The 11288-nt window shown below is 39.8% G+C and overlaps 1 protein-coding gene across 1 annotated transcript; it reads right to left on the reverse strand.

Moving 5' to 3' along the window:
* Positions 1-1885: 1885 nt before the first annotated feature.
* On the reverse strand, positions 1886-8234 carry LOC135717490 (uncharacterized). Its single transcript, XM_065239593.1, has 6 exons — positions 8183-8234; positions 7949-8073; positions 6987-7095; positions 6602-6922; positions 6406-6536; positions 1886-6240 (listed from the first exon to the last, which is right to left on the reverse strand). The coding sequence occupies exons 1-6, from the start codon at positions 8232-8234 to the stop codon at positions 1921-1923; spliced, it is 5058 nt and encodes a 1685-aa protein (XP_065095665.1). The 3' UTR covers positions 1886-1920.
* Between the last annotated feature and the right edge of the window lie 3054 nt (positions 8235-11288).

Below are 11288 nucleotides of genomic sequence, written 5' to 3' on the forward strand. Positions count from 1 at the left end.
TTGGTAGTACTGCCCCCTGTGGCACGCATAGTCAATTCCCTTGCGTTTGACGTTTACACACTACCGCCATCTGTTCAGCATACTGCCCACCACAGTGTACTCAACAGATGGCGGTAATGTTTCAGCGACGATGTTTTACAGTGAGAAATATTACATGTGATATGTCTGTTTGTCTGTGGTTTCATTGTGGTACGTGTCGTGGAAGCTGATATTTGTGTACTTTCGAAGTGGTTACGAGAATAATTTTTTTTTTTTTTTCTTTATTTAAGAGATTTTTAGCCTTAGGCTAGTTCATCTCTGGTTACGTGAATAAGGATCTCACAACAAATCACCTTAAGGCATTTCCTAAAACAAATCATAACGACAAAAAACACAAGACAAAAACGATCTGAAAACTTCTTACTTGCTCAGCCTTCATCTCCTACATAATTAAATCGAACTCATTTCGAAAATGTTATGAATCAACACACCACTGAATTCAAAATATTAAAACTGTGTACCGTCTGAAATCCGTACACCTAAGAAATGAATCGAAATCCGTACATACCATACAAAACGCCTACTTTTTGCATGAGGTGCACGGACTTAGATCCTGCACGGTACTGCTATCTGTGCAATACAAGTTAGTTGGTACAACGCTCTAAATTGGCCATAACATATTAAATAGACAATGCATCCCAAAGTGGACGGATCAATACCGAAAATCCCACGACCAAACCTTAAGAATGTCGCACCCCAGAGCCCCCACGGTGCACACTTAGTGAAGACACTTAAGTTGGTTGATACAGTATACATAAATCAAATGTTCTAAATTGGCCATATGGGAATATTGAACACTATAAGGAAGCAGACCGCTATAAAGGACGTTCCTACACCACAATAAGAAACCACTAACCGTATTGTGCTTCCTCTAAGCGTAGAACCAATCCCTAAACCTAAACCTGTTCTAATCCACCTGAAATGACTAACGAATGGAGGACTTTGACTACCCAGCCATGCAATAGTCTCATTCCGTGCCTTATGGCAACTTGATGATTCTATTGCGCTCATCTTTTGGCACCACCCAGGAGAGACTTGGTCCTGTACCCAATACTTAACTTATTTCCATTCCACTCAGCACTCGCAATTTCTTGTGATATAGTGGGCGGAATATTATTATATGAGACAATTCAATGCAGACGTCTTTCCAAATTTGGCAGATCGACAGGTAATCGGTAAGTTACCACGATGGTTGCTAATCAACAACTCGACAACATCTCATCGTCAACGCCTGCTATGAGAATTTCCCATTGCAAACAATAACGAAATAACGTCATCGAGCTATCGATCAACTACCTTGGTTACCACCTGGTACCTTATAGCACGATGCTAGGAGGCGGACCGGAAGAATCGATGAGCAACCACCCCTTATTTTTATAAATATATTCTATTAGCAGTTTTGTAGTAATAAAGATTAAAACATTTTGCTTTAAAGAATAATTAATTCAATTCTATTGATGTAACATTAGTATTACATATGAAGTGCTGTTATTCAACTATGTAGCCTTAACTATGCATAGATACGAGTAATGTACCAGAATCTAGACGGACACTTGAGCCTACCCAGGGGAGGACCCGCATGCGACCACCCATGTGAGTCGAGAGCATCGCACAAGCTGACAAGTGCAACGGGAAGGACGGTAGGTGCATAGACCTGGGGGTTGGTCCCTAGCTACGTCAACTTAGCGGAAGGCACGGGATATGCACTGAATAATTACAATTACAGAAAGCACGGATTATCTTCTTACCTATTTCTGTTAGTAAAGTGATACCAGAATGTGAGTAGAAAATACATTATATTCAAGAAATCATTTATTTTTAGAAACTGTTCAGAATAAGTCCCGACATACAATGTTCCAGCTTAAGGTGTTAATGAAAATCTTATGCCTTCTTATAAAATGTACTCATGTAGTTCATCGTGTTCCGGTGAACAACCATACCATCCTGTATTTTTCTCGACAATTCTGCATTTTCATCAAGCGAAATCTTGCTTCTTGCGGCATCCAACTCGGCGTAGCTTACATTGCTTAGGTCGGACATAAGCCCAACCGATTGCAAATCCTCGTCACACACAATCAGCTCATAGCTTCCCTTATTATCCTTCCTGGCGGTCCGTCCTTTTATTTGGGTTTCCTCCTTGATATCCATCGAAAAGAACGTTTGAACGACGTGCAATCCGCCGTTCTTCTCCACAGTCACGCTGGACTTGTAGTCGACTCCTCGGCCCATTCCACGGGTAGCCAAAGTGATTGTTTTGGCCACTCCTGCTTCGTTGATGAACCTTTCTTTGTCTTCGGTGTTCTCGGTCAGCACGTTCACTCGATCTAGCTGTCCCGCATATTCTGTTTCGAATGCATTCAACTCGACGTCGGTATCGAAGAAGATGATCACCGCTCGATTGACTGCGATGATTTGATTAGCTTGGCTGAAGATGTTGGTTCTCCAGGATGGTTTCGTGGCGTGGTGGTGGAAATTGACGATTTCGTCGAACTGGAGGTTCGAGCAGCCGAAGAACGTTGGCATCACGGAAATTTGCTTGATGTTGTACAAACGTTCAATTGTATCCTTTTCATATCGATTCAGCGAAGTCAGAGTTCCGGAGACACCGATAATGAGCGGGTAGTTCTTCGGGAGCATGGCGTAGGACAAGGAACCACAGCAGATTTTCAAATACCCATAATTTTTTGTCCCATTCACCTTAGTGACGAAATTTGTCTTTTTCAATCGGAAATAATTGAAAACATTGAGATAACCACAAATAGTATGAGACACATACATTCCTCGATCATAATAGGTAATTACTCCAGCGGAGTTCAATTTAAATTCTGCGCAAGACCATCCATTATTGACATTTACGGCGTCGTCTATCATCATTCTAACATGATTGTCAAACAATGTCTTATTGGTGTAAGTTATCTGTGTTCCATCAGTTTTAATCAAACTGTAATTATTTGGTCTTTCGAGAAATTCGAAAAACCTTCCACCTTGCTCTTTGAATTCCCCACTTTGAATATACTGTCGAATACGACTTTCTACATCCGTCCAACCAGCGACAACATACTTCCATATTTGCTCCTGAATAAGATCCAGTCCTGGAATCAAAGGTGTGCATCCTGGGTTATATGTATTGCCATAAAATTCTTTCGTAAAGAATACATCGACCTCGTCCAGCAGCAGAATATTTTTACTCGAATCAGCCATGACGAGTTGATGTGGAAGAATAGCCTTTTCTTTGAACAGTAAATCTCTTACCAGACCTCTGAGTTCAATTGTCTGACCATCAACCTTCGGAGCTATGATTTCATTGGCTAGTTCATCGAAGGTGCCGTATGTTACATCTTCAGCAACATCAAACGTCTCAAAAAAAGTGAGAAAGTCCTGCTCATCTCGCTTGGCCAAATACTTGCTGTAACAAGCAATGCGAACTCTATGACCGGTCAGTGCAAATAGTGCCGCGAGAAGTCCCAAAACCAACGATTTACCCTGTCCTGTCAACACTTGAGCCAAATGTTTGTCGATTCCTTCGTCGGCTTTGTCAGCGCTCAGCAATCGTAGGATGCACAAAATCTGGATACAATGAGGATTGAAGTACTTTCCTGCTTTGGCCACGTCCTTTGATACCAGAATCGACCACACTGCAGCCAATCCAGCAAGCATTTTGGGAACTTGGTCTTGCTTGAAGCGATCGTCCCACGCCTTGAAGTGAGTAGTATCTGAATGCTGATCTTTCACCTTCTCTGCGATGAGCGCTGCTCTTTCGGAGTGCTCTTCGTCTACGGACAGCTGCATAAATTCCTCGAAAAACTTTGAATACATCGCGTACGACTCGCGGAGCAATTGCAAATCGTGTGTACTGTTCAACTCGTCATACAGCTGCAGCGCGTCTTCGAAGCTGATTTCGTTCTGCTTCCTAATGTACCAGAACGACTCCTTGATGAGGTAGATACGGTTCGAGAAGTCCTGTCGTGAAGTGGTGGTCTCGAGAACGCTGATAAAAGGTTTTACACGTTCGTCGTAGAACAGATCGAACGAAACGTAATCGATCTGTTCTTTGAGGTAGAGCAGCGAATTTCTGATTGCAAAAATAAGTTCGTTAGTGGACAGTATTTGGTCCGTATCCGAAAGATTTTCATCAGTTGCCCAGGAATTCCGCTGCAGCTGCGAGCCGATGTGCTCAAGCAGAGCTTGAATAACCTCAATTACGTAATGCTTCGGTACAGCTACTGTTATGCCTAATCCCTTACACAATGTAGGAAACTTCTCTGGATTGAGTACCCGATAAGTTCGATTGTTCGTATCCTTCCATTTGTTATCGACCAATTCGACTTTTCCCAGATGTATAACCGATTGCATGTCGAACTCGGGAATGTCTTTGATGTACCATTCAAAAGAAACTTCGTTGAGATCGATGAGAAAGTCGTTGTACGTACGGCAGAATGCCACCATCGTATCCACCTCAACGTTCTTGTCCAAACCGATCTGCATGATTTCCATCAAGCGTTCTTGCAACAAATTTATCTCCGGGAGGTTTATCTTCGTCGAAAATTGATCAATGATGTCACTTCGAGTATTCCAAAACCGGTTGAACACATCCACCTGGTCGCGAAAATTGTTCGAAGAGACGACGGTCTGATTGGTTTTGAAGCTGAAAATATTCAGTTGTTTCCGGAGAACAGCCTTATCCAGCGATGTCCTGTTATGATACGAGCAGGATTGGGCGATGAAGCGAATTAGATTATGCGTGACAACGCGCAGAGTTTCCATCTGATCATACTTTGCGTCACGAATCATTTGGACATATTCTTCGAACACATTATCGAACGAATCGAGCTCGCAGCCATTTGGTAGAACATGAAACAAGACATCATCCAACAGACAATACCAAACGTAAAAGTCATCTGGAACCCCAAATGGATTCGGTTTGTAACTACTATACCCGAAAAATCGTCCAGTTCGAACTAACGCATCCTTGACCCCACTCAAAACTCCTCGGGAAGATGACTGGCCGTTGTTGAATAGTTGCGTCTCGTATGGGAATGGATGTAGACCGAAATCAGACGCCACCTCAAAATGCTTTAGGAGTCGAAAAATGAAATGGTACTCCCTTTGCAAACACTTTGTGAATGCGTTCTCCGTTTTCCAGACGAGCAATTTGATAGGGTGCCACCCCAAATTAGAGCTCGTCAATAAATCCGTTTCTCGTTGATCAGTGCGCTCGGTAATCTCGATAATCACCTCCTCCAAGCTCTTGCAAATGAAAAATAAACTGACACTAGTCAATTGCAGAGGTTTGTCGAGGCGATTGTCCTTGATCGACTTGACTCGATTGATCCAACGGTTGGCTAGATCTTGAAGGGGTTTGTCGAAAATTTCCGGTTTCAGAGCGCTGGTCATATCAGTAAACAGCTTCACATCGCTACTGCTTATCAACATCAAATGCTTCAGGCTAATGGTGCCGAGTGGTTTATGCAAATACGCTGGTGCTTTCGTAATCAACTTGTTCCTGTGAAGCTCAGCAATCTCCATTACCAATGCGTCCAGCCGCACGAAAAGATTCGGAGAATTGTCCTTTGGAACGTGCCTGAATCGACGGAATAATCTCTCCCTTCGAGACGCTGTCCGCTCTATACTGTCCAATATTTGGGTATACCTTTGCAGCGTTTCGTTCTTAAACCGATTATTCATGACCTCACGGCAGAGATCAAAATAAGTCAGACTTCTGCATTGTTTGGATTTCTCGACTAATTTCAGCAGCTCGATTCTCGTGTTGACTTGCCCTTCGTCTGCAGCCAATTGTTTGATCACATTTTCCAAGCTCGTTAGAAATAGCTCCCGGTGCTTATCCCTGTCTGTGGTCACTTCATCCAGCAACACACGATCGACGCGAAGTTCATCGAGTAGCACTTCAGTCGCATGTCGAAAGTTCCGTGTATCAATCAGCAGGTGCGGTCGGTTGAGCTTCACTATTGCCACAAAGTTGTCATCGGTAACCATCAGCGATCCTTGATTGTGTATGACGATATTCAACTGTTCGTATGTCAGTCGAGCTGAGAAGCCAAGTTGTGGCATATTGACCGATGAGGGTCGCTTTGCCTTGATGTACTCTTTCCCGTTATGATTTGAAAATTTTCCCATCGATTCCAGAGTAACTTTTTTCGCTTTGTTATTCGCCTGATGCTTGGGTGCCCCTTTGGCCTTGTCCTGAAAGGAATAATACAACAATCTTTTTAGTACCGGTTGGCCAGTGAGTTCTTGATTTTAAATTACCGGTTCATATTTCAAAAGTTTACCGGTTTTACAATAAATAATAATAATAATACCCTTAATGTTAGTTTTCACGGAGGAGAACGGTAAAACGTAACTTACCGGCACTACCATGTAACTTGAAGCTTTTTTAACGTCACCTGTCAGTGGATACGATAGAGTTCTCTTCTCACCGGAGTCTGCCATTTTTTCCTCGCTTACATCATGAAGTGTGCAGCTCTGTTCATTTAAGTCTACGATTATAACAAATAATTAATTTCAGCTATGTCTGGTAGGTAAGTAATGTAAATGTTCTCACTTGTGCTAATAGTAGCAATAAAATCGCCAATCACATCATGGAGCAAATTTGGATCCATGTCACAGTCGCCATCACCATTTTCATACGACTTAACGGAGGCTTGATCACGTTCCAGTTCCGTAGCACTAGCATCACGTATCTCCCAATGTTCATCGCTGAAAACGCCCTTCTGAGTATCCATCACCTTGGTAGAATTGTCCGCCGGTGGTAGCTCGGAACAGCCAGTTGCTTCATAACTATCCGTTTCACAATCTACTTTAGAAGCGCTCGGATCCATTGGCTGCAAGCAAGTATGCAAAGTATCGTCGCTACAACCACTTGCTGAAATTTGATGATCGTTAGCACATGCTGTAGGATGGGATCATTCCCATTATAATATACAAACCTCTGCTATCGTTGTTCTCGTTGAACAAATCGCTGAGTACGAATGAATCGTCGTCTGACTCGAGGTCTCGAGTGTCGTAAATCGGGGCCATAGTAAATTTTCCAGATAACTGTGGAGAAAATGTATGTTGTAATGAAATATTCACAACATATATTCCCCAATCTTACCGGTACGAATTAATGCACAAAAAACAACGGACCTTTCTTCCTCCTTTACTTCAATAATTGAACAATGAAAATTTCGAGCCTAAAAGCTGCAACGTCTTCTTTTCGTGCCTTCAGCAGATCGTTTTCTCCTAAGTTGTTCGTTATTCGTTATTGAGTATCCGTTGCAACGTTGGAAAACGGCTGCCCACAAAAAAGCACCGCGCTAATCCCTCAACGTCCGTGTAACGCAAAGTGGATAAGCAAGGATAGTACACGCTCAGAACAGATCAATGAGTACAGAGAGAGGTGAAGCAGATCGTGAAATATTGTTGATTGCAAGAGCAAATTTTCATTACGTCGAATGTAACAAAGGTAAACAAAGTCGACCTATCAGTGTCAATCGATTCTCCTGCTATTACACTACACGGTAATCACAACAAACTCTCTTATGACTATAAAGTACGCTCTTTCTTTGGAAAATGGGACTACCCAATAAAGGAGTATACTGTTTTTACTCTCTTTTGCGTAAATTGAATGTACGTCAGAATCTGTATACTTTTTACACCACATAGTAAACTTAAAAATGCGTAGTTTTGACACCCCGAACAAAGTATAAATGCGTAATTTATACTCCCACATGCATAGTTAAATGCATAGTTTTTACATTGAAAAAAAATTATACCTACGATAAAACAAATTTTGTATTTCAAGTTCGTTTCAAATATTGAACATTAGCATTAATATTTATTTATTTATTTAATTAAATGGAATAAATCCTTTCTAGATTTTATTCGCATCAATCGTCAAAACACTTACACCAACCCATCGAATCAGCGGTGCTGCCAACTCCTCCTGGACTCCCAATGGCATCACGTTCGGCGGTTTTTTAACGCCTTTTCTGGACTGTTGTCCCATGATTCGGAGGCATCCACGGACATAATCTACATTTAGATGAAAATTTCATTTAATACGTAATGAATACTCGATGTCCTTTTTTATTCGGTTAAAATTTTTTATTTGGTTAACAATAAAAGTAAATGCTTTAATTACCTGCCAGTGTCGTGAATACGTTCAGTTCCAAAGTTTTGGACAATTCCTCCATTTTCCGCTGACCCACCGCTGACACTTTTAAAGTAATAATCCGGGACCGGGAACTGAATTAAAACGCTGCTTTTCCAATGAACACTGTTTTGAAAATGGCGGCACGTCGCGGCATAAATTTTCTTTTCTCAGCGGAGACTACTTTTTACACATTTTTGTTCGTCGTTGACATACTCGGAAATGCATAAAAAGTACTCTTCATTTGTAACTAAAATCTAAACATTTTTTGACGTATAAACCGTATTCTCGAAAATGTGTAAAACATAGTCATAAAAGGAGTATTCTAGAATTACCGTGTATATACTGTCCGAATATAGGATCAAATCCCATTTTTAAAATTATTAGCCAGTCAAATTGCTTTTTGACGTTATCACCTTCCGATCAAAATAGTTTTCGATGTTACTTAAGTCACCCAATTTCTATGGAGATGCCGTTTGACTTAAGTAACAGCGCTGAGAAACCCGTGAAAAGTGTACGTTCGTCGTTTCGCTTTCTCATAATTAAAGTGAATAAATCGAACTGTTTGTTGCTAAGATGATTTCGGTAGTCCTAAAATGATGAATGGGCTGCACGTAAGGAGACGTAATTGATAATTCTCCCGAATATCCTGGTAAATACACTTTGACTTAAGTAACAATAGGGGCCACCAAACGACGTATAATAACTTTTGACTCAAGAACCAGTATTTTTTAGCATGAAAGCTAGCGATTTGCATTTGTATGATTAAAACCGGCGATTCACTTGTGTATTTTCGATTCAGGCCAACGTATTGATGAACGTATTGAAGTATTTTTTATCGAATAAACGTGTATTTTGTGTAATAATGCATTATTTTGCACTTTTTGAATATATGTAATTTTCTGTGTATTAGAAAAATAAAAGTGTATTTTTATGCATTAATGTATTGAAAATCAGTTATAAGCGTATTCTGTCATTTCAGTGTTTATGTTTGCCACTTGAACCGAGGATCAAACTCACAATGTTGACGTTTTGTTTGATAAATGCAAAACACACGGTTACTTTAAAATGCCCACTAATGAGTAGAATCTAACCCATTTTAAAGAATAGAGACTTATCTTATAAACTCATTCTCGCTCATAACGCATTAATAAGCATCTGTTACCAAGGCTGTTACGCATTAATGAATAATTGTAACTTATTTGTGGGTCACAACTACTCATTAATGTTTTTTATTTAATAAATGATTTAAGCCACCTTTTGTAGTGGTAAGCGTGATTACCTCTCACCCCAGCAGGCCTGGGTTCAATCCCAGTCGGCGCCGCCGGGATGTTCTGAGGCATAACATCTCTGATCACGTCTTCCTTCGGAAGGGAAGTAAAGCCGTTGGTCCCCGGTTCATGAGTTGATGGGTCGATAGGTAGGGTCCAGGTGTGGGAGCTGCCTTCCTGGCGTCGGTAGCATTGGTGCTCAGCACGGAAAACAAGATCGACGGAAAACAAACCAAAGAAAAAAAAAAAAAATAAGCCACCTTTCTTAGAAATGGGTTAAATTCTACTCATTAATGCATTGTTTTGTGATTCGAGCTCGGATTTAAATACAAAATAATAGATTTACGCATTTTGTTCGAATTCAGCATTTTGATTGAACATATTCGAATTTTTCGTGCAAATGACGAATTATCGTGTATTTTTATTATTCGTCGAATAATTGTGTATTTTTTCCGAATTTTGTATTTTTTTGCATTTTTTTGAGTAATGACGAGTAATGATGAATTTTTGTGTATTTTTTTCATTTACGTATTTTCGATTCATTCTCGAGAGCAGTGAATTTCCCCTCGATTAAAACCCTGCTAAATATGTTAAACATTGCTATCACTATGAGATTATATGTGTTTACTTGGAAATAGGAATAACTTTTCGGTCATCAAAACAAAACTTTATTTTTCTCGGATTGGTGCGAATGTTACTTACGACATAATGAAAATTTGCTCTTGATTTTTTGATTACTAAAATTTTTAGTAACCAAAAAATCAACGTAAACGCAAGTACTGACGTCACTAATTGCTTGTATCGTACAGGGGTTTTACTCACACAACTTAACCGATTACTTCACCTCGGTAATCCATCTCATTGAGAACAGATAACCAAAAGCTACACTCAAAGATAAATTAAATCAAAAAAGCTTAAAAAGTATGCAGATTCCCGCTTCACCTTATTGAGTCCGAGCCATGATTACTTCGGCAGTAGCTCGCAGTAGTCATGCATGATTAAAATCGAAATAATCTTTCCAGTATTAAATTTTATTCTTTTTCAATACTGATATATAGTCAAAAAAGATCAAAATTCAATAAAAAAAATATTAAAATAGAATCAAAAATGATTAAAATTTATTCAAAAAGAGATAATCTACTATCTAATCAACCATGATTAAACTGGGAATAATATCAGTTGCTTATTTTTTTTTAGAAAGAGAGGATTCATTTTTAATCATTCGATATGATTAAACTGAGTTTAATGTCAAATTGATTAAATTTCAAGCAAAAGGGGAATAGTTCAATTTATCAGTAGGGGCGACCGCGGCGTAGTGGTTAACATCAATTCCTCTCACGCCAAAGTCACGAGTTCAACTCTCACCCCCGGACAAGTCACGAATGAGCCTAGAGTGTTAAAGTGTTATAATAATAAAAAAATAAATAATTTATCAGTGTACACAGTAAAAAAATGTTGTTGAATATTACATCCAAACAGCTGCACAGAGATCATTCCGCCGGTTGTGTAATATTACCACAAACGAAGTGACAGACGACTAACTGGCAAAGAAATCCATTTAAATAATGTGGTTCACTGTAATAGAATTTTCTTGGAAGCTTGTGCCATCATCCACCAGATGGGTTAGTTTTTTTTGTTTTGATTTGAACAAAGTTGATTTTGTGTACAATGATTCTTTGACAGTGTGCAAAGAGTGCGTATCATCTTGTCATTTTTTTATGAATTTCAGTTTTGAGTAGAGTGAAAGTGATAGAACCAAAACATTCTAGTACTTGGTGAAAATGCTAGTTCAATCTAGTAGTAGTGTTGCCATGTGGTACAATGAA

Source organism: Ochlerotatus camptorhynchus, unplaced genomic scaffold (genome assembly GCF_037179485.1).
Source record: "Ochlerotatus camptorhynchus isolate MF236.1 unplaced genomic scaffold, CSIRO-AGI_Acam_v1.1 ptg000057l, whole genome shotgun sequence".
NCBI classification, from domain to species: Eukaryota; Metazoa; Arthropoda; class Insecta; order Diptera; family Culicidae; genus Ochlerotatus; species Ochlerotatus camptorhynchus.